General features: G+C 46.4%; 1 protein-coding gene across 5 annotated transcripts in view; it reads right to left on the reverse strand.

Annotated features, from left to right (window-relative positions):
* The window catches only part of RASIP1 (Ras interacting protein 1), a 600,616-nt gene that overhangs the window by 18,277 nt on the left and 558,209 nt on the right, over positions 1-24,130 (reverse strand). For all 5 annotated transcript variants that reach the window (XM_072110521.1, XM_072110522.1, XM_072110520.1 and 2 more), the window contains one exon: positions 20,287-20,459. In XM_072110521.1, the coding sequence (XP_071966622.1) occupies positions 20,287-20,459 (173 nt within the window). The remainder of the gene's footprint in view (positions 1-20,286; positions 20,460-24,130) is intronic.

A 24,130-nucleotide genomic window follows, 5' to 3' on the forward strand; every position in this document is an offset into this window, starting at 1 on the left:
TGCGCTGAACTCGCAGCATGTGCTGCCTGGATTTCCGGGCCCGAACGCTGCAAACTGGACCTGAATTCAGCAGGTCAGTGCAGCTCTGGTTTGCAGCATTCGGCCCGGGCAATCCAGCACATGCAAGTTCACACTCGCAAGTCTGAAAGGGGCCTTAATCTATCAAAATTTAGAAGGTGAAAGCAGCACTGTGGGAGAGGGAAACAGGGGAAGGGACTGAATGTGCCAGGAAAAGTGACTAAATGAGGTCCAAACCCAACCTGGTTAAATAAAAACAAACTAGCAGGGCACTGAGGGGGATGGGGAAACCTATTTAGCAAGATCTCCCTGGGGCAAAGTGGATGTTGTGGGGTGTAGGGCACAAAACACTGAAGTCAATTATTTAACACTTAAGCTTACACAGACAGCAGACAATGGAGTACCTGGCTGTCCCTGCCTGTAGTGAGGGACTTGCAACACCCTCGCCGATGCAATGGCGAGGGAGGGTTTGCGAATACGTCCCACCTGCATGTAATCACCTTACACTACATGGCCCTGATAGGACATAGGGGTATTGCAGTGGTGAATCCTGCCTGGCAACGCAGGAGTTAAGTATTTTGTATGATGCAAGATGCTGTTGTCCAATGATATGTGTTACATCCTGTGCTCTGTAAGCTGAGATGTGATTGGAGGAGCAGCCACCACCTGACCAAAGGGAGGTAATAAAACCCCCTGGCCAGGAATGTTCTGGATGATTATTCTAGAGGACTTTAGGAGAATCCTAGAGATCAGTGAGTGAGTGAGTAATCTCAGTCTAGCCCATACCAGAGCAGGAAGAGCCTAGCCCCTGCCTCTGAAGAGTGGAGTATTAGACTAGAGTAGTGTAGTGAGGAAAAGGGGTATCATCTTACCGTTAAAGGTGATACCTGAAGCCCTACAGGACAAGCTGAAGCTTCCTACCAGGACACAGATGCCTTCCCAGCCTGCCGTCTACATCCAGGCTGGTGAACTATCTCCTGAGGCTCCCTCCAACTCACATCTCAGCACTCCATCTACCTGTTAAAGGCACGTTGCTGCGGTTCCTGCCGGTTCAAATAAAGAACTGTAAGTTGTTTTCTTCAACTTCTGTCTCCGTCTGGTCCCTGCTAATACGGCTGCCTTCATCACCGGCACCCTGTCCATCACACAGAGACTCACACTCGGGACATTAAGGGGTTGCCCCAGGGAGATCCGCTATAGCAGCCGCTCCCTCATCTTTTCTTGCCAACACCACCCTGCTGGAGACCTGCCAGGCTGTAGGACAGCCCTCCGGTTCCCCCGTACCAAGCACCGTGACAACAGCGTGCTTAGACCGCAACCGCCAGCCACTCCGGTACCACGGGCCCCGGCTGTCTCCAGGCCTCACCTCAAGGGCTAGGCCCCGGTGGGGGATGTTGCAAGTGGCGTCACGAACAGGATTGATACTTCTGTGCCTTATTACGGCATTAAAGACTTTCCTTTATTAAAAAGACTGTGCTGCCTAACCCTGCTGCCATCCGGGTTTAGGCCCAAGTGATTGTACGTTTCTGCAAGAACTGTGTCAGCTCTGCTACATCCGGCGCTGCTGCGCCTGAAGCATTTTACCTCAGAGGCGTGTGGCGCAGCAAGTATTGCCAGCCCGCCAAATCCTCACTGGCGGGAACTCCAGAGGCGTCACTAGGCTCCGCCCCCTGCGCGAGTGGCGCAAACTACCGTGGAGGAGGAGCTGGAGCGAGTGCGGCCGGCAACGAAGAGGGTTAATCGGCCATCTTGGATTTCGGCGCAGGCCGCGCCTGAAGCCTGCCAGCAGTGTGCGCCTCATCCGGAGTTCCGGCGCACGTGTCCTGCGACTGGAGAACACCGCGGAGCATCACTGAGCCCTGCTGCCTGCCGGACATCGGGAACGGAGACCTTCGTGTACCGGAGCTGTCCTGTCACCGCGGCTGATCCTGAGTGAGTACCGCTGGGGAAGTTAAAGGGGGGTAGAGATTGTTTCCGACGCTAGGTTATTGGCTCACCTCCCAGGGAATAGTGACTGTGTCTTAAAGTGCCCACGTCCCATTCTAGCCATCGCCCATAGCAACGGACTGTGTGTGACCCTACAGGCTTCCCTCAGCTAGGCCAGTCATGTCCACCCAGGACGAAGATACGGGAAGATACGTCCCCTGGTCCCTCCTCAGGGTACCGGAGCATGTTAAGTCCTCCAGAGAGTCCCTTCAGCCCTGCTACAGCTAGTGTCCCTGGGACTCCCACCATGATGCCTCTGACTATGCCCTACTATCTGGGGGCCCCCTGGTTACCCTATTACGAGGGAGAATCACACACTCTCCCTGAATTCAGGGACAAGTTGTTAGCCACCTTCGCCTTGCTCCCATTCACAGAGGAACAGAAAGTGGGCATCCTCATCGGGCAGTTGAAAGGACCCGCTCTCCGGGAAGTCAAGTCTTGGCCCCGAGAACAGTGTCAGAATGTGGTCCAAATTCTTGATAGGCTACGCAACACCTTTGACAAGTGTACTGTCTCCGAGTTGAAGCAGAAATTCTTCGGGAAAAGACAGAAGCCCCAAGAGTCCCTCCGAGACTTTGCCCTCTCCCTACAGGAGACATGGAAGGCCATCATCTGCCTTGAGCCCAAAGACGCTGAAACCTCTGATCAAACCCTAAGGGAACAATTTATTAATGGACTTGTTGATAGAAATCAAAGGTGTCAACTAAAGATCATCTCTTCTCAACATGCCCAGGCCTCTTTCCTTGAGTTTAAGGAAATTGCCATTGACATATTAGGAGACCGACCACCTACTGGACCGCAGAAAGAGCCTGAATCCGTGGAAATGGAAGAATCTGCTCTTGCTTGCCATCCCACACAGTCAGCATCACCTACTCCTGCGGCTATGGAAGTTACTGGCATAACAGGACCGGTCCCTAATCTGGCGGACACCCTGCATCAAATCCTCGATCGGTTGACCCAGTTGGAAGTAACTGTCTCTGCTATGAGGAGGAAACCTCCAGAGAACCCGGTACGGTCAGCTACTCCTCGTGAATCTCCGACTAAACAGCGCCCAAAAGAAGCGAAGTCGTTAAGCACCTGGAGTCAGAAGAAACCCCGTCAGCGGTGCAGCTACTGCCATAAATATGGGCATGAAGAGAATGACTGTCGTCAGTTAAACGACAAACCCTTGGAGCTAAGGGACGACCTCCAAGGGAAGAACTTGTAAGTCCCCGAGATGCCAACTGGATGCCCAGGTTCGTGGGGACTCGCCCCATGGTTCATGTAACCATCAACGGAGTTACCTTACCGGTCTTAATTGATACCGGCTCTCAAGTGACCACCCTCCGGAGTGCTGCCTTCGAGAAATGCCGAGGAGGAGCATCCTTAATCCAGCCTCCAAAGGCTTACTTGAACATTATTGCTACGAACGGAAAACCCGTTCCCATCCGCGGCTACTGGGAGCCCACGCTAACCATTGGAGACACTGAGTTAACCAGACAGGGCGTAGTGGTGACACGAGTGCCCGAAAACGGTAACTTCTCCCTGGTACTGGGTACCAATGTCCTCCGCAACTGCTACCCTGAAGTGCTGAAGGCTCTCCACGACTCCCTGCCAACAGTGCCCAACGGTTCCCGGAAGGTAATTCAGGAGACTATGCAGGTTCTAGCGGCGCAACAGAAGTTTGCTGGCCCTAATGGAGAAATCTGCAGAGCCCGGATCAAGGATCCCCAACCTGTCCGCCTTCAACCTGGGACTGAGACGTTAGTATGGTGTCGAGCCTGCATGGGCGTCCAAGGTCAAGACTACCAGGCGATAGTAGAACCTCTACCAGCTGATGAAGACCTGCCCATTCTAGCCGCCAGGAGCCTAGTCACTGTATCCCGAGGACAAGTACCCATTCGATTACTAAATGTGGGGGACTCCCCAGTGGATCTGAGGAAGTACCAAGCCGTAGCCACTCTCTTCAGCGTGCATCCTGAAGACTTGGTGGAAACCTCTCTGTCTGCCTCCCAACAGTTGGAACTGAAGCAAAGTGCTGAAGGTGAGCCTGCCGAGCAATCCTGGTGGCTTGAGCTCAATATTGGAGACGACGATTTTACTCCTGCAGACCAAGTACAAGGTGTCCTGGATGTCGTTATGAAGCACCACCAGGCCTTCAGCAAACACCCACTGGATTTTGGGCAGACTACTCTGATCCAACACACCATCCCTACTGGCTCTCATCCTCCTATCAAGGAACGATATCGGCCCATACCTCCAGCCCGTTACCAAGAGGTGAAGAAGCTGGTACAAGAGATGAAGACAGCCAACGTTATCCGGGAGAGTCGCAGCCCATGGGCTGCCCCGCTGGTCCTTGTGAAGAAGAAGGATGGAACCCTTCGATTCTGTGTTGACTATAGGAAGATCAACAATATCACCCACAAGGACGCCTATCCTCTGCCTCGAATCGAGGAATCCCTCGCAGCCCTAGGGTCAGCTGCCTACTTCTCTACCCTGGACCTGACCAGTGGCTACTGGCAAGTGGCCATGGCGCCGGAAGACAGAGAGAAGACGGCTTTCACCACCCCAATGGGCCTGTTCGAGTTCAACAACATGCCGTTCGGGCTATGCAACGCCCCAGGCACATTTCAACGGCTGATGGAGAGATGTTTGGGTCATCGCAACTTCGAGACCGTCCTGCTATATTTGGACGACATCATCATCTACTCCAAGACTTATGAAGACCACCTCCACCATCTGGCTGAAGTCTTCCAAATCCTGACCCAACATGGGTTGAAGGTCAAGCCATCCAAGTGCCACCTGCTACAACCTAGCGTCAAGTACCTGGGACATGTGGTGAGCGCTCATGGGATTGAGCCAGATCCAGAGAAGATTGCAGCTGTCCACGACTGGCCTACCCCATCAACCGTACGGGACATCAAAAGCTTCCTGGGATTTGCCAGTTATTACAGGCGTTTCATCCCGAAGTTTGCCCAGCTGGCGGCTCCCCTGCAAGAGCTTCTAAGGGGCCTGCCAAAAGAGAGCCAACGTTCCCGGGTATCCATTGAGTGGACGGCCGAACGAGAAGCTGCCTTCCAGATGCTCAAGCAACGGCTGACTGAACCTCCGGTGTTGGGATATCCAGACTACAGTCTGCCTTTTACCCTATACACTGATGCCAGCAAGCAAGGTCTAGGGGCGGTATTATCCCAGCTCCAAAACGGAACTGAAAGGGTCATAGCCTACGCCAGCCGTTCCCTCCGAGAACCGGAGCAAAACGACCAGAACTACAGTTCCTTCAAGTTGGAGTTTCTGGCGTTAGTCTGGGCTGTGACCGAAAAGTTCAAGGACCACCTAGCTGCATCATCTTTCACTGTCTTCACAGACAATAATCCTTTGGCGCATCTGAACACCGCACGTCTTGGAGCACTGGAACAACGGTGGGCCTCCAGACTTGCCAATTTCAGCTTTACCATCAAGTACCGGGCTGGTAAGACCAATGACAACGCCGACGCTCTGTCCCGTCTCCCTGACCAGTGGGAGGGACCCTCCACGGATGCTCAGTGGGAAGATGTCGAGATGCCAGCATTCTATGCCCGGTTTGTGCTCCCTACCGACAGAGGCAGCGCCAGCTACTCCTCAAGAAGAGTCAGAGCCCCCTGCGGAAAAGGACCTCTGGATGAGTCTTCAGGCTGATAGCCGTGCCATAGGAGAAGTACTGGACTATCTCTCTAGTGGGCGAGTGCCTGAAAGAATCCGGCGCAGAAGAGCTGATGGAGAACTGTCTCAATTGTGGCGCCAGAGAGAGACTCTGAGCATTCACCAGGGTCTGCTAAAGAGAAGAACTCTGGACCCTATCACTTATGACCGGCTGTACCAGATTGTGATTCCCAGGAGGGACGCCAAGATAGTACTGGAAATGTACCATGACCAGTCCGGACACTTTGGCGCTCAGAAGACTGAAGCCACCCTCCGAAGGCGATTCTTCTGGGTCAACATGAAGTCCGACATTGAAGCCTGGTGTCGAGAATGCCCAGCCCCTCTACGTCCCATTGTGAGCCAACGGCCCTTGGAGATCCTGGCATTGGACCACGTGAAGTTGGAGCCCAGCAGATCCGGTCACAGTTATGCTCTTACTATCATCGACCACTATACCAAATTTGTGGTTGCAGTACCTGTCAGAGATCTGTCTGCAAGGACTACCGCAGCGGCCCTGTGGAAGAGCTTCATCCTCCCCTATGGCTGTCCGGACCAGATCCTTACAGACCAAGGAACAGCATTTGAGTCCCAAGTCTTCCGGGAGCTGTGCACTCTATATGGCTGCAAGAAGCTGAGGACCACAGCCTATCATCCCCAAGGCAACGGGCTTTGTGAAAAGATGAATCAGACCCTAATCAATATGCTGAGGACTCTGACCCCTGCAAAAAGGGCTGACTGGCCAAAACTGTTGCCCGAATTAGTGTACCTGTACAACAATACCACTCATTGCTCCACAGGATACACCCCGTATTATCTGATGTTCGGGAGGCACGGCCATCTCCCTGCGGATATGACCTGGGACATGGAGTCCCCTGATTCCCAGTCTTTACTCCCCCAGACTGACTGGGTTCACGAACACCAGAGGTGCCTGGCGGATGCCAGAGAAGTTGTGGATCTGCGGTTAGAAGAGGCCCAGGAGAAACAAAAAAGGGACTTCGATCGCAATGCCTGTGCTGAGCCTTTTGCCCCAGGAGATCGAGTGTGGCTGCGCAACAACCATCCCACCAGTAAGCTAGATGGGCGTTGGGAGCGTGAGCCATACCTAGTTAGGGACAGTCTCTCCCCTGAAGTCTACGAGATTTCAAGAGGAGACCGTCCACCACTCCGGGTACATAGGAACCGGCTGAAGAGATGTCTTCGTCCTTTTGCCCCTATGTCTACACCTCTCACCTCGACCCCCAACTTACAGACCTCCTTGTGTTCGCCTACCCCCAGTTTCTTGGAACTTGTGACTGTGCCTCAATTCTGTTTTGTTTCCACTCCAGTAAGAGGTACCTCGCAGAGACCATCATCCCCACCGCAGTCTCCAATACTGCTGCCTGTGGAGGATGATCCGGCTCCACTGTCTGCAACCCCTGAAGCATCAGAGCCAGCTGAGACTCCGACTCCAGCGCCTGAATCAGAGGACGACGATGAGGAGATTGTTATCTTCTCCCAGCCGGAACTGCGGAGGTCTCAAAGGGAGACAAAAGGTAAAGCTCCTGCGTACCTGCAGGAGTATCAGCTGGTGTCACACAGAAGGAGGAGGCAGGTACGTTTTTCTGACACCGAAGTACTTACCACCGAGGAAGATACTGAGTAACCCCTGAAGGGCTGTAGTCCACTTCAGGTACTGTACCATGTGTATATATGTGTATTTATTTCCGCTAACCCTATAGAGCCAGAGACTTTCCTGAGACTCTCATCCCTATTTATCTCAGTCAAGAGACATACCTTGAACTGATTATTGTCCTGTGCTATGATAGCACCCTTCCTCTGCCACAGCAGAGATTCCTACCCAAAGGACTCTGTCCCTCTGCATATAGAGGAGACCCTTTGCATCTTTATTGCACTTTTCCCCACCTCAAGCGCTGTACCCAGAAGATGGACTTTGTCACTAGAGACCTTCTGTGAGACTTTTGCCAGATACTACCAGGAAAAGTTGCCATGTAAATTATCATTTTGCACTTAATGCCTTCCTTTCTAGGTATGGACGTTATGCTTGCACTTTTTATGCCTTTTCTTTGCAGGAAAAGAGACATTTATTATCGTGCTACCTTGAGTAGCCTATCTACCTCTGTAACGTTTGTAACGTTTTAAGATGTGTACCCATTGGGCTCCTAAGCCAATGTGAATTGACTTGTTTGCACACTGTCATATATGCCAGTAGTCTGCATTAACCCTTTCATAGGCTTTACAGGTTGTAGCGTGGCTGTGTCGGACCATCTTTTTGTGTAAAACACAGTCCGTAAACTGCGGGTCTTTAGGGGACCGGGGGTGTTACAAAGTTAGCACCTGGATGCCACCCATACATGGGTAAGGATGCCAGTCAGGAGGTACTTGTGTCGCATATGCTAACGCAATGCAGATATACACACTATATAATTGCCGCCAGGGAAGAAGCGTTGATACAACAAATATACAGGCCTTGGTGCAAGGAGTGGATTACAGGACATGACACCACACCTTTCCTACTGTACAGTTTGGTTTAATGGCGTCAGCGACCAACTGTCATACAGCTATATGTTTTTTTGTCTTAGTCCGACACCAACCCAGGTGCCTGTCTCCAGGACCATGGGCGGTTTGTCCCTACACCTCACACGGCCTGCACTTCCCAGAAGTGCCCTTAGCCCCCTCTGTGCCCCAAAACATCTATAGTCGAGCCGAGGGCGGCTCTTTCAATTGCCCTCGGGGTATGCAACACCCTCGCCGATGCAATGGCGAGGGAGGGTTTGCGAATACGTCCCACCTGCATGTAATCACCTTACACTACATGGCCCTGATAGGACATAGGGGTATTGCAGTGGTGAATCCTGCCTGGCAACGCAGGAGTTAAGTATTTTGTATGATGCAAGATGCTGTTGTCCAATGATATGTGTTACATCCTGTGCTCTGTAAGCTGAGATGTGATTGGAGGAGCAGCCACCACCTGACCAAAGGGAGGTAATAAAACCCCCTGGCCAGGAATGTTCTGGATGATTATTCTAGAGGACTTTAGGAGAATCCTAGAGATCAGTGAGTGAGTGAGTAATCTCAGTCTAGCCCATACCAGAGCAGGAAGAGCCTAGCCCCTGCCTCTGAAGAGTGGAGTATTAGACTAGAGTAGTGTAGTGAGGAAAAGGGGTATCATCTTACCTTTAAAGGTGATACCTGAAGCCCTACAGGACAAGCTGAAGCTTCCTACCAGGACACAGCTGCCTTCCCAGCCTGCCCTCTACATCCAGGCTGGTGAACTATCTCCTGAGGCTCCCTCCAACTCACATCTCAGCACTCCATCTACCTGTTAAAGGCACGTTGCTGCGGTTCCTGCCGGTTCAAATAAAGAACTGTAAGTTGTTTTCTTCAACTTCTGTCTCCGTCTGGTCCCTGCTAATACGGCTGCCTTCATCACCGGCACCCTGTCCATCACACAGAGACTCACACTCGGGACATTAAGGGGTTGCCCCAGGGAGATCCGCTATAGCAGCCGCTCCTCCATCTTTTCTTGCCAACACCACCCTGCTGGAGACCTGCCAGGCTGTAGGACAGCCCTCCGGTTCCCCCGTACCAAGCACCGTGACAACAGCGTGCTTAGGCCGCAACCGCCAGCCACTCCGGTACCACGGGCCCCGGCTGTCTCCAGGCCTCACCTCAAGGGCTAGGCCCCGGTGGGGGATGTTGCAGACTTCATCCCCTTATCTTCGTTGTCAATCATCTTGCTGCTGTGAACTCCTGGCTGCCGGCTTCTGTCTTCCCAGGCTCATGTTCAGTGAGGAGGAGGAGGGGGAGGGGGAGGGAGCAAAGAGGGAGGCAGTGACCCGCTGCTGCTCCACAAGTGATGGCAGGACAGGTCAGCTGCAGCCTGCACTGGGAAGCTTACAGCCCGTCAGCTGAGGTGTGTAGCAAAGCAGAGAGTGTGTTACTCTCTGCTCTGCCTCTCCAATGCACAGAGAAGCACTGGAGCTCCGGCACGCAGAAGCAGCTTGTGGTGTGGCCGGAGCTCCATTAATGAAGCACACACAGTGGAGGACCATGGCATGCGTGCCAGCAGAGAGGGCTCCGCGTGCCCTGTTTGGCACGGGTGCCATAGGTTCTCCACCACTGATCTAGACGATTAGAATGAGTTTTAGGTATCTGTTCAATTGGGATAAATTTTATTTTGCTGAAATTTTTCTCATGATGGGAAAGAAAGTGTCTTGAAACACTATGTGAAGCATATCCTGACTTAACTTTACTTCTATGTCCATTCATTCTTTGCTGAAGGTCCGATCTACATATTGTAATGCGTAAGGGAATTCTAAAAGATAGATGACAAACTCAGAGTGAGAGGAAATATGCGATTTGATAGCAAACGTCTCACGTTGCGGCCGTGAAATGCGTAGATTGGTGCTGTATGATCTTGCAGGAGGATTTCGCATGTTTGCTTGGAGCCAGTATATTTTTCAAAGTTGGTGCTCTTCTGAGTGTTACTATTGGTTGGGGGGGGCAAACTGCGACCCATACATGGCGTCCTGGGACCTGCATGATGGTAAGAGGCATTCTTTTTGTCTAAGGTTGCTTGTTTTCTTATACGCATCCTTCCAAAGGTGACTCAGATAGCCTTTTTCTAGGAATCTTTTTTTGTGTATTTTTGACTGTTGTCTAAACACCACAGGGTCTGTGCAGTTCCAGCAGATACATGTCAGTTCCTGTCCAGCAACCGCGCAACCACAACCAGGCTTGGCGCTAGCTGTCAGACTAGGTAGGTGGTGGCGAACTCACCCTGCGACGTCCCTGCGGGGTAAGGCCCTGCCTAAAGCTGATAAACTGCCCTGACAAAGGCAAACCCACTATCAGGAACCTATCTGACGGTCCCTGAGTGACCCTACAAGATGACAGGAAACCTACTTCGTCTGGCAGCTGCTGGATGGTGGAGCGGACAGGTAACCGGAATAAAGATATAGTTCAGTGTTCACACTGGTAACAGAAACTGACACAAGACAGACAGGAAGGTGGGGTCACACTAGGAGATAAACGATATTGAGGGACAAACAACAGATACAGACAGGCAAGCGGAGTCAAACAAACCGGGTCAAAACCAAGATGGCGGCAAAGGTACAGATTCGTATAGCAAATAGAATGGTCAGTAGGCAAAGCAGAAGTCAATACACAGAATAGATACATAGCACTAGATACACAGATAGACTGCAACAACCAGCACCAGATGAAGGAGGGCTAGGCAGAATATAAGGCAGTAATAGACACTTCCTCCAGCACTGACTGGCTCATCCGTCCATCACTCAAACCGCAGCTGCAGGCAAAGCGATTACAGAAACCCACCCAGCTTTCCCAGGATCAGAAATGGAGCTGTCAATCACAGGCAGCTCTGGGTGTGGTTTTCCAGCAAGAAGCCTGAAACCTGATATATATAATTTGCGAGTTCTGACAATACGTTTATAATTTGACATGCTTTGTGCAGCGCTGCGTAATCTGTGTGCGCTATATAAATAATGAATTATTATTATTATTATTATTGTATTGGCTATATGGAACATTTTTTAGCCATTTCTTGTAATGTGAACTGGAGTAGTCCAAAAAACGTTGAAGTCCACGGTTTTAAAGTATGTTTTAGTGACCAGATTTGAATCGAATGGGATTAATATAAATAAGTAGGTCTAGAAATACACCTGAGTTTTGGATGTGTTGATGGTGAAAGTGATGCCCCATGTGTTCTTGTTTAGCCTATTTAGGAAATCTCTCGCTTCCCCCTTTGTTCCTTCCCAGACAATGAACAGATTGGGGCACATCTACTTACCCGGTCCTGTCGAGATCCCCGCTGTGCGTTGTCCATTGATGCATCCTGCCGCGATTCATAAAGGTCATGCGCCCGATTTTTTGGCATCTGTCGCTTCCTCGTTCAGGTCAGCTCAGACCCGCTCAGTGCATGTCTTGCGACACACTTTTCAAGTTAAATCCCGCGCTCAGTCCGAATCCGTCAGATTGTCTGAAGACTTGGTAATTGGTAAGGTTGGGTCTGCGGAGAGGATTGGGGAGACTACCTCTAGACCTAGTGAGTGTGCAATATTAGTATATATGTTTAGGAGGACCCCCCTTTATCTGCAGCCCTGATAACAATGGCTTTCGTGAGATTCTGAGGAAGCAATTTCAATGGAGTAGATCTGTCTAAAGATCGAAAAGCTGTAGAGACCGTAGAGAAGAAGGTCTCAATGTGTGGGCCCCAATTGTGTGTGGGGTTAAATGTGGATTTGGGTTTAAGTGATGTATGGCAGAAATCGTTAGTAGTCTCTGTGTCATCTAACTTGCTTTTTGCTTGAGTGATCGCAAAATGCCTTGCAATGGTAAGTTTGCGGATAAACTGGTTGAGATCTATAAAAAGCTGAAACTCTTTAAATCTAGTGGAAGGGCAAAAAGATAGACTCTATTCAGTAGACTGATCTCATTGGGAGAAAGTACATGTGTGGATACATTAAATATTCTGGTTTCTATTGTTGGGTTAGTTTTCTTTGATTTCCCTTTTTGTGTGACCTGTTTGCTACCCTTTTTCCTCTGGTCTTCCTTTTCTTTTTGTACCAGCAAGGGAAAAGACGGCGAACATGCCCTTGGGGCTGGTTATTGCTGGAGTGATATGTTCCACTGTGGGTGTCATGTGGCTGTTGTTTGGTAGCCAGGCTGGTGATTTGGGTAATGGAGGTATTATCTTTGTGGGGGACTTTAAGTTTGTAATCAATAGCTGGGGATCTATGAGCGATACACACACACACATACAACACATTGTGTATTTACACAACATACATCATATATACACACACATCCAGTATATACAACATACACATACAGCATATATATATATATATATATATATATATATATATATATACACACACACATTTACAGCATATATACACACACATATACAGTATATATACACACACATCTAGTATATGAAACATACACACATACATCATATATACACACACATCCAGTATATACAACATACACATACAGCATATATATACACACATACAGCATATATATACACACATTTACAGCATATATACACACACATCCAATATATACACACACATATACAGCATATATACACACACATCTAGTATATGCAACATACACACATACATCATATATACAAACATCCAGTATATACAACATGCACACACATATACAGCATATATACACATGTGTACAGTATATACAACATGTATACAGATATACAGCATATATGCACACTGTAGGGGTTCAGCTCACTGGTGAGAGCCAAGACAGTTCACAGACACGGAGTCAGACTTGTATTTTCCAAAAGAAGGAGAAGAACCGGCCCCGAGAGCGTGGCTGCAGGAGGATGCCAACGGAAAAAAAACACAAGCGTTTCCCAGAGTTGTGTCTGCCAGCACAACTCGGCCAGGTTAGTAGTCCTACTACGACTTCCACATCATCACAACTAACGGAGGAGACTGCACTATAGGAGTGCCTCTTCCCTGTTTTTCAGATAGGAAGTGTCTAGGGAGGCTGATCACCTCACTATATGATCTTTAACATGGGAAACTTAGTTATTGCAGCTGTATTACTGTATTATCTATAATTACTGTGAGGAAGGAGTAAGCTCGTTGGTACCTCACAAGGGGAGGTTATAAAGCCCCTTGAGGCTGTGAGCACAGTGGTCAGTCTTTGGAGTCAGTTTAGAGAAGCTTTTGACCAGAGGAGTCAGTGTTCCAGTCAAGGAAGCAGAGGTGCCTCAGGCCAGTTCCCTGACACCTTGGCCAGTCAGAGGAGACTAGGCCCAGAAAAGAGGTCCACATCAGGACTCGGTTCCATCCCTTCCAGCCCAACCTGATGATACTTTACCAGGTGTTGAGAAACCACCTTCCTGCAGACTTGCTAACTCTAACCAGCTGAACCTTTGCTCATGTTAAGGCCTGTTTGCTGAATAAAGAACTGTAAGTTATTCTTCACCAACGTGCCTCAGTGTGATCCCTGGATCTGGCTGCACACCACCAAGGGTGGCCTTACATTCTATCACCAGGGATTCCTTCTACACATCAGGGTTGCCCCAGGGAGAAACCTAATCTATCAGCCTCTCCCTCCATTTTCTTGCACACACCACCTGCTGGAGACCTGCCAAGCTATAGAAAAGGCCTCTACTTCAAATACCAAGCTGTTGATTGTCACTGGCCATAAGGCAAATTGCTGTGGGCGCATGAAAAACTTTGATATGTAAATGGCCTAATTGAAAATAAAGGTCAGTATTGCATACAGATGTGGAAAAAACTGTGTTTTTAAATAAGCCCTTAGAAACAAGACTGAGGTGTGATGGTTAGTAGACCAAAGGGTTAATGGAAATGCAGTTTCCATGACTTCTGAGCACATCCCCTGATCAAAGCTGCTGTACCACCCCAGCATTCAACAAGTTTTTGCTTTAACACTTTAACAAAGTTAACTCCTGCTGGCCTCAAGAACTGACCAACTATAAGATTATACTGATCAGGAATACATGCAGTATGGACTGTCTTGCTTGAATTTAGTTGACATGTAGCATTTACATTGTGTTTTGAAATGCAATGCGACAGGAGAGGGGAGGGAGATTTGTCCAATTATATTCTTGTTAAAAGGTTAACACAATGTTAACTCAATGTGTTAACAACACGCTAAGATCACAGTAATATTGTTTAGACAAAACATACACATTAACACATTTTGTAACGCATTTGGGGGGTGGGGAGACGGTTTGGGGGAGGGGAATGAGGGTGTGACTTAGTCCTTCGCTTTAGCCGCCGTATAGTTGAATAGTTCTATTGCCTTCGGGATGAAGGAGTTGTGGAACCTCATGTTACGGCAATACACCTGGCGGTAGCAATAACTTATGTCGCTTCGTTGCTGCAGTAGTCTGTCGTGTAGTGGGTGGCTGCCGTTTTTCGCAATGGCGTCAAATTTCCTAAGGCATCTGGTTTTCCAGACTTCCTCTAGAGGATGCAGCGTCTCCCCAATAGTGCTCTGGGCTCTATAAATGACCTTGTTGAGTCGGTTGTTTTCTCTGATGTTTAAGCCTCCTCCCCAACAGACAACTGCATAGAACAATATGCTTGCCATCATTGTTTGGTAAAATATTTTTAATATTAGGGTGGACATTTGGAATGACCTCAGCTTCCTCAACAATTGCAACCTGGTCAGGCCTTTCCACGTAACCAGTCGATATTGGTCCTCCATTCAAGCCTGTCATGAATGTGGACCCCCAGGTACTTGTAGGTGTTGACTTGATCTATTTCTCGTCCGTTTATCCTAATTGATACTGCGGTCGTTTTGTTCCTCTTTAGGTTGATGACCATCTCCTTTGTTTTTTCGACATTGATCACTAGATTGTTGCTTTCACTCCACTTAACAAAGTCGCTGATGGTTTTTCTGTACTCCTCATCCTTGCCCTCGTTGATGCAACCGACAATAACCAAGTCATCCGAAAATTTTTGAAGGTGGCTGGAGATAGAGTTATATCTGAAGTCCGAAGTATAGAGGGTGAATCGAAAGGGGGACAGTACGGTCCCTTGTGGTGCTCCACTGTTGCTGATGACTGTATTGGAGCGGAGGTTTCCTATTTGGACGTACTTCGGTCGGTTCTTCATGTAGTCATAGGTCCAGTTGGTTAGGGTGGTGTCCATTTGCAGTGCCCCCATTTTTTCTCTCAGGCCACCAGGTTCTATTGTATTGAAGGCACTGGAAAAACAAAAGTTCATAATTTTGACTGACGTTCCCCTGCGCTCTAGGTGAGAGTATGTCCTGTGCGGCAGAAACAGCACTGCATCGTCCACGCCTATGCCCCTTGACCTCCCCTTTTAGGTGCTTAATCAGAACTCTTTCGAATGACAGCCTGTAATCGTTTGGGCGATAGTTGGTTAGTTTTAGTTGGTTTCTTGATTTTGTTCAATGGTCTGATACACAAGGTTTTCCAGGCCAAAGGTACCTGAGCCTTCCTTAAGCGAGATCCGCCAGCACATTACACAGCTCCATGGCACAAGTTGTGAGTAGGCATGGAAATATCTCATCAGGCCCGCTAGCTTTGTTAACTTTGAGGGTCCTCAGTACATCTAGTACCTCCCCTGTGATCACTGTTGGTATCGCGCCTTTGGATTTACTTGACATATGTTCAGTTCTGCAAGCTCTTGTTCCAGTGTTTGCTTTGTCCTGGTGCCCTTCTGAGAACCGATTGAAAAAGAGGTTCATGTCATCTATCATCTGCTTGCTTATGTCCGAGTACTGCTGTGTTTTGCCCATTATTTTCTTGAGTCCTGTCCACACCCCCTTTACATTATTGGTTTCTAGATTTGCTTCTAATTTCCTTCTATAAGCTTCCTTCCCCCACTTTAATCTTGGTTCTCAGTTCTTTCTTAATTATATTCAAGGCGGGCGGGTCACTATTCTATATGCATCTTTTCAGTTAGCCAGGACTAGGTCAAGGGTTTTTTCCTCTCTAGTGACTGTTAGAACATACTGCAGGAAGTCTGATAGGGCAAGGTGGGGGGTTGCCTGGTTGAAATCCCCCATTACTATTATCAGAGAGGTGGGATGTTTATTCTGTTGTTCACTGATACTATCAGTGAGAATTTCACAGGCGATATCTGTGTCCGCAGTTGGGGGGGTGTATAGGACACAAACCAAGACAAGTGTAAACTCCAGGGGCAGATAGTAAGGACAAATACCTACTATTAATAGCTTAATGTTTACACAACAGTGCTGTTTCTTGATGTTGTAGTGGTTGGGGTAGCTCCATTTGTGGTCAATATATAGCATTACTCCTCCGCCTTTTGTTTTTGCTGTCGCCTTTCTGTCTCTGTCAGATCTGACCATTTGGTAGCTTGAGAGATTGATAATTGAATCATCTATCCCACTGTGTAGCCATGTTTCAGAGAAGGCAATAAGGCAGCTCTGTTTATATTCCTTGTCATGCTTGCAAAGCGTGTGTAGTTCCTCCATTTTGTTCGTATGCACCTAACATTTCCTAAGATCAGTGACTGTACCGCTGGTTTATACACCTTGTTCTTCAGCTTATGTTTCCTGTCGGCCCTACAGCCCTGGGTTTTTTTTCCTAATGACATGAGGGATGTTTGCTTGGTGACCTTCACATCCAAAAATCCTAAGGTATAGTATCTGATCTCAAGTGTATTTCAAGGTAGGACCTCTTATTATGGCTGAAGGTGTGGGTCTTCCACCTCCTACACATTCTATATAAGCTACTGTGTCCATGCTGGGGTGGCAGGGGACTGAGTGGTGGGCACATGCATCACTTCCCTACCACTTTCCTTTTTTTAATGTATGGTGACTAATGACAGTGTTGGTAACACTCACATTTGTACGCTGGTGCTTGAGCCAGGTGCTGTTGTTGATGATGATAATACTGCTGCTAGTACATCAGAAGGGTCCAGGTGTGGGGTCACTTCAAGGGTTGAGCTGGCTGGTAAAGCTGGAGTGGTTGTTTGCTGTTTGGGGGGGTGTAGTGTTCGCTGTTTAGGGTCCTGTGCAGGCATCTAAGTTCCATATAAGCTACTGTGGCCAGCAGGGCAGCTGCTGAGGGCAGCTGCTGGTCTGTGTCAGAGCTGGGAGAGTGGAGGTGCAGCAGCTGCTGAGTAAGATGCTGGTATCAGGGCTCTGCCAGCTGGCACAGCTAGCAAAAAGCTGAATTACACATAAAAAACTACCTTAAAACTAACAAAAATCCTGGAGCTAGTGCACAGACAGCCGCTTAGCACGGCGCCCAAATGCTACGTATGCTATTGTATGGGTACGCTGGGTGGATATAGCCTTCTTTAGTCCTAGGACGTATTCCACTAAATGCACATACGTAGCCCTGTTCATCCCCTTTCCCTCGAAAAGTAGGAGTGAACATTGGCAGCAGACAGGGATTGGCCACCCCAGAAACCACTACTGCATAATACTACATTTGTACAATACGTTATTCGAACCCCAGAACAGACTACAAAGACAGTGCACAAACCAGACAATAATCAAACTGAGGACAACCCCTAGAGCAGATCTATAATACAATACTGGAGACCTCCCATAGCAGACCTTTAATACTGGAGACCTTCCAGACAGACATATTATACCGGAGACCCCCAAAGCACATACTAATACTGGAGACTCCCTAGTAAGGCACTTATACAAGAGACCTCCCAGAGCAGGCACTTATACTGGAGAACCCCCTAGAGCAGACCTATAATACTGATGACCTCACAAAGCACACCTATAATAATGGGGACCTCCCAGAGCAAGCACTAATACAGTAGACCCCCCAAGAACAGGCACTAATACTGGAGACCCACTAAGACTTGGCCCCTGACAGTGCAGACAACAATACAAGAGACCCCCAGACCAGACAGTAATACTGGAGACCACCTAGAGCAGGAAGTAATACTGGAGACCCCCGTTAAGTAAGTAGTTTAAACCCCAGAACAGACTACAAACACAGTGCACAAATCAAACAATAATAATACTAGAGATGACCCATAGAGCAGCCATATAATATTGGAGACTCCCAGAGCAGGCACTAATGAAGGAGATGCCCCAGAGCAGACACTAATGCAGGTGACCATCCAGAGCAGGTACTTATAAAGGAGATCCCTTAGTATAGGCACTAATACAAGAGACCTCCCAGAGAAGGCACTAATACTGGAGACCCTCCAGAGCACGCCTATAATAATGGGGACCTCCTAAAACAGCCTCTAATACTGGAGATCCTGCAGTGCAAGCACTAATACAGGAGACCCCAAAGAGCAGGCACAAATACTCAGGCCTCCACAGTACAGGCACTAATACAAGAGACCCTCCAGAGCACGTCTATAATAATGGGGACCTCCTAAAACAGCCTCTAATACTGGAGATCCTGCAGTGCAAGCACTAATACAGGAGACCCCAAAGAGCAGGCACAAATACTCAGGCCTCCACAGTGCAGGCACTAATACAAGAGACCCCCAGAACAGGAATTAATACTGTACCTAGAGCAGTGCAGCAGTCGGAGGAGGGGAGGAGCCAAGCAGTGAGTACAAAACAGCTGAGATGTCCTCATTATTTGGTTCCCCTCTGCACTGGGTTCTAATGCTGGCATATAGTGCCACCGTCAGAAGTTAGGGCAGAGCAGGAAATACTGGGAGCATCACCACTGCCTAGCCTCGTACACAGTCAATGACGGAGACACTCATTGGACACTGCTGGAGGGTTATGCAAACCCTGGTCTAAGACATTTTATATAAATGAGGCCCACATGGAAAATATTTTATGAAGTAAATGTAATCAGCTTTATATTAGCATATATATATATATATATATATATATATATATATATATATATATATATGATAAAATGATAAAAAGGATGGGAAGGGAATAGAGTTTTAGAGCTTTGGTAGAGCAAATAATGACACATAGCTTTTACATGATATTTACTAGCAATCGATGGCTGCGATGGCTTTCAATAAGTCCAGGGATTATTTAATAATAATCTTTATTTATAAAGCACCATCATATGCCGTAACACTTTACAAATCTTAGGGGACTTATAAAAATAAAATAATACATTACAAAGTACAAACTGTCATATGGAAACAACAGGGATGAGGGCCTGCTCGCAAGAGCTTACACTCAACCAGTAACCCCTGGTCCTTAAGCAGCGATCCCAAATCCCAGCTAAGGAGAAGAATAACTCCTGACTTTTAAATCAATATACCTTCATGTTGATTGCTTTATTGGTACTTTCCTAAACCAATGAGGTCATAGGAAGGATCCAATCAAAGTAATCAAAGTAAAAGTTTGTTGCAACAAAAGCTTTTATAGGGCTGCAGTGTATATATACATTGGTCTTATTATAATCAGAACTGTTTCTGGGCGGCACGGTGGCTGAGTGAGTAGCACATCTGCCTTGCAGCACTGGGGTCCTGGGTTCGAATCCCACCCAGGTCAACATCTGCAAAGAGTTTGTATGTTCTCTCCGTGTTTGCGTGGGTTTCCTCCGGGTACTCCGGTTTCCTCCCACACTTCAAAAACATACTGTTAGGTTGTTTAGATTGTGAGCCCCATGGGGACAGGGACCAATTTGACATGCCTGTGCAGCGCTGCGTAATCTGTGTGCGCTATATAAATAAAGAATTATTATTATTTCTGTCAGTGGAGAGAGAGTATATATTCACTGCAGACTGTATAAACTATAGCACACAACATAGAATAACAAAAAATGAAATAATTAAACAATTATTTAAAAAAAACACTACAGTACTTTGTATAATTATAAGATAATCTGTAGAATACTAATACTAATTTGGTCTGGTCCTGAAGGTTTTAATAACCATTGGTCATGAAGGGGTTTAGTAGCAATATGGCACTTCTACCTGTGTCTGATCAATTACCAGTCACTGATAAACCTAGTAGTGTGTATGACATTTATGATGATTTCAAATAATGCACAATTGTAAAGGCATATATATATATATATATATATATATATATATATATATATATATATATATATATATATAGATGTGTTTGGGCACTGCTAGAAGAACTTATTTTTTCCATAATAAGAGTAATACAAGGTATATGCACACATCCTACCTTTAAAAGACTTGTTTTAGGAATGCACAGCAGGTTTACAGTTGTAGAAAATTTACGAAAAAATTCAGTTGCTATATCACCAAGACCAATACCTTGGAGCCAATCAAGTACAAGATCAAGATTTGTACAAATTTGAACAGCCTTTGACCATTGATAAAATGGTTCTCCATTGCCTGCAAAACATGTTAGTAAACATTAGAATTTTTATAAAGGATATCCCGACATTGCTAAGTGTATAAACAACTAGTTTATGCAGTTTATTTGTGGAACTCTGACTTCCCAACAAACTTTGGCCCAGATTTATCAATAGTGAGGCAAACTGCACTAAGTGCAGTTTAACTCATGAATGTGCAGGTTGCGCCAGATTATTGAACACTGACTGGCACAGTCTTCAATTATCTGGCACACCCTCCACTTCTCAGGAACTTTCACCATCTTTTTTTAGGTGCACCTTTAACATGCAAACTTTTTCTGTCTTTTCGGCACAGTGCAGCCGTGACACAAAGCTAGCGCAAATCCTTGTTAAATACATATGGAAACTCCAAAGACGTTCTTTTTCGTGCAAATTCAGACAGAAAACTGGCACAGCCAGTTTAATCAGTCTGGGCCATTGTGTTTATTTTAAAGACTCGAACTGACGCAGGTTCTCATTAACATATATACATGTAATTCTATGTCCTACATAATCTACACACAATGGGGCAGATTTACTTACCCGGTCCATTCGCGATCCAGCGACGCGCTCTCTGCGGTGGATTTCTTTTTAAATGCGGCGGTTTCTCCGAATCCGTCGGGTTTTCGTTAGGCCACGCCTATTTGTAGCGTGCACGACGGTGCCGATGCGCCACAATCCGATTGCGTGCGCCAAAAACCCGGGGCAATTCAGTGAAAATCGGCGCAAAACCAAAAAAATTGGGTAACCCGCCGTAAAAACGCGATTTGGGCCCTTAGTAAATGACCCCCAATATATCCATTTATAAATCATCTGGAACAAGCAAAAATTCTGTTCAGATCTTATTAAAAAACATGCATGTCTTGTGTTTTTTTCTGTGTAGGTAACTAACTGTATCCTATGGTGAAGGAAAATTTACTCTCAACAGTGCTGGGGTATGCTTTTGATAATCTGCCTGGACAATTGGAGGAACTTCTAACACTACAGATAAGCTCTATAAATGAGCGTCTCTGGATGCAGTCCATTTGGTGGTGTTGAAATGCTGCTGGTCATTACTTTGACTCACCAGGGCAGTCTACAGCTAGAATTCCACAAAGGCTTGCTGCTGACACAAACTTCCCAGCATACATAAACTGGAATTCCACCTAATTCCACCTGTAATTTCCGCTTCAAAGTTTGTGCCGTGTTCACATTTTCAGCATTTACACTCTGCTGCTGTTTGCCTATCTGCACTGCGGAGGACGTTTGGCCTGGCCACCCACTGCCTCATATGTGATATATCACATGGCATCCTCGCCACCACTTCTTCATCCAAAGTATAACTGCTTTCAATCCATGTCAGCTCTTGGTCCTGGATAATCACCTCTCACTTCTTCAACCATGAAGCCCTAACTGCTGCCCTCCCTCTACATCTGCACATTGCAGAAAGTCACAGCCATTGGCAGTTATCTTTAATCAACATCATAGGTCTGTTATATCTCAACCAACAATAAAAGTTCTTGGGTATATTGCAACTCTATGTCTGGGGTGGGCGGACACAGATTTTTAATTCCTGCTTTCCTTATTTTTTTCAACTTGACTTTAATTTTTAAACTTTTCACCCCTTAATATAAAGACATTAAAGTACACCCACCATTATTACAATTACATAATTATACAGTGTCATAGCAGAGAAACAGATCACAGATGGGTGAAATACCTTGTATTATAAGGTTAAGTAGTCAGGCATAATTAACAAAACAAAATAAACCCTCCCCCTTTTTCTTCCCTTCCCCTACACTCCGATTGCCGCTCCCTGGAACGCCATCGGAGGGCGGCGATAGGTTGCTATGGCAGCCTAGAGTCTCATTGAGACTCGTAGGCTTGCCATGTGCAATGATTTATAATAGCCAGCAGAGGGCATTAAAATCATTGTAAAATAGCTATATACTGCAATACAGTAGTATTGCAGTATATAGTATTAGCTATCGGACCCTGCAGGGTTAAATAACCCTGGAGGATCTAAAATAATGGTAAAAAAAACTTTAAAAAAATGTTTAATAAAATATGAAAAAATAGTAAAAAAAGTAAAAGTTTAAATCACCCCCCTTTCCCTAGAACTGATATAAATATAAATAAACAGTAAAAATCCTAAACACATTAGGTATCATTGCATCCCAAAATGTCTATCAAAATATATTAGAAATTTAACCCCGTAACCGAAATTGGCGCCCAAAGTCAAAAATGCCACTTTGCCATTCTGAAAAACATAAAAAATTCTATAGAAATTGATCAAAAGCTCATACAGTCCTCAAAATGATAGCATTAAAAACATCATCAAAAGTAAAAAAAAAATGACACCACCCACAGTTCTGTGCACTGAAGTATGAATTTCTTTTTGTACAGAAGGTTTTAATTTTTTTAAATGTATGAAAACATTATAAAACCTGTACAAATTTGGTATCCTCGTGATCGTACCAAACCAAAGAATAAAATAGATATCTGATTTGGGGGGCTCAGTGAAAGTTGTAAAATCCAAGCCCACAAGAAAACGGTGCCAATTCCTTTTTTCATCATTTTCACTGAATTCTGAATTTTTTTTCCCGCTTCCCAGTACACGGCATGGAATAATAAATACCATCACTATGAAGTTCAATTTGTTACGCAGAAAACAAGCCCAAACAGAGCTCTTTACATGGAAAAATAAAAAGTTACAGATTTTTGAAGGTGGGGAGTGAAAAATGAAAATGCAAAAACGAAAAAGGACCACATCCCTAAGGAGTTAAGCAATACCAATGTTCTAGTTAAAGAGAAACTCCTCTCACCACATGAACAGAAGTTGCAAAACAAAGTAACAATCCAGGAAAAATTGAGATGACTCTTAATGTTATATATTTTTGAAGTGACTGATGACAAAAAAGATGTGGTTTTGCATATGTATTTGCACACATTGCAGCGAGTGCCCCCGCATCTTATGCTACCCTCGTAACTTATTTGACCAGTGTCTCTTCCTGTGGTAATAACTTTTCAACGCTTTAAGATATCTCTGTGATTTTGAGATTGTTTTCTCGTGAGACATTGTAGTTTATGTTAGTAGTGTCATTTCGGTGATCCGTTCCTTTTTTGGGGGGTAAAAATTAAAAAATTTTGGAAAAATTTTTAAAAAATGACTATTTTCAAAGTTTCAAATGTTATACTTTTTAGACAAAAAGTGATACCACAATTTTTTGCTAGCACAGATAGCACACAAAAAAAATAATGCACACTAAACTACACGGACAAGCCGCACAGATAGCACACAAAAAAAAAAGATAATGCACACCAAACCACACGGACCAGCCGCACAGATGGCACACACAAAAAATAGCTAAGTGCACCCAACCACGGGTACACCTACGGCGCTCTGGAAAAAAATATTACCAGGCACCGAAAAAAAACCTATGTGCACCACGTAAAAAGGCGCTACAAATGCACCTAGCTTGCCCTAAGACAAACTAACTACCGCTAAAGATTCTGTGCAGCGCTATTCACACGGCGCACTGAAAAGTGCGTCCAGTGCAGAACAACGCTAACACAGCACACTGAAAAGTGCGTTTGGGTTCAGAAGGGACAGACAGGGAAAAACGGAAGACACGTGGATCACACAAGGCGATCACACAGGGAACACACAGGACACAGGAAAAAACAGATAGG

Source organism: Engystomops pustulosus, chromosome 6 (assembly GCF_040894005.1).
Source record: "Engystomops pustulosus chromosome 6, aEngPut4.maternal, whole genome shotgun sequence".
Taxonomy (NCBI): Eukaryota; Metazoa; Chordata; class Amphibia; order Anura; family Leptodactylidae; genus Engystomops; species Engystomops pustulosus.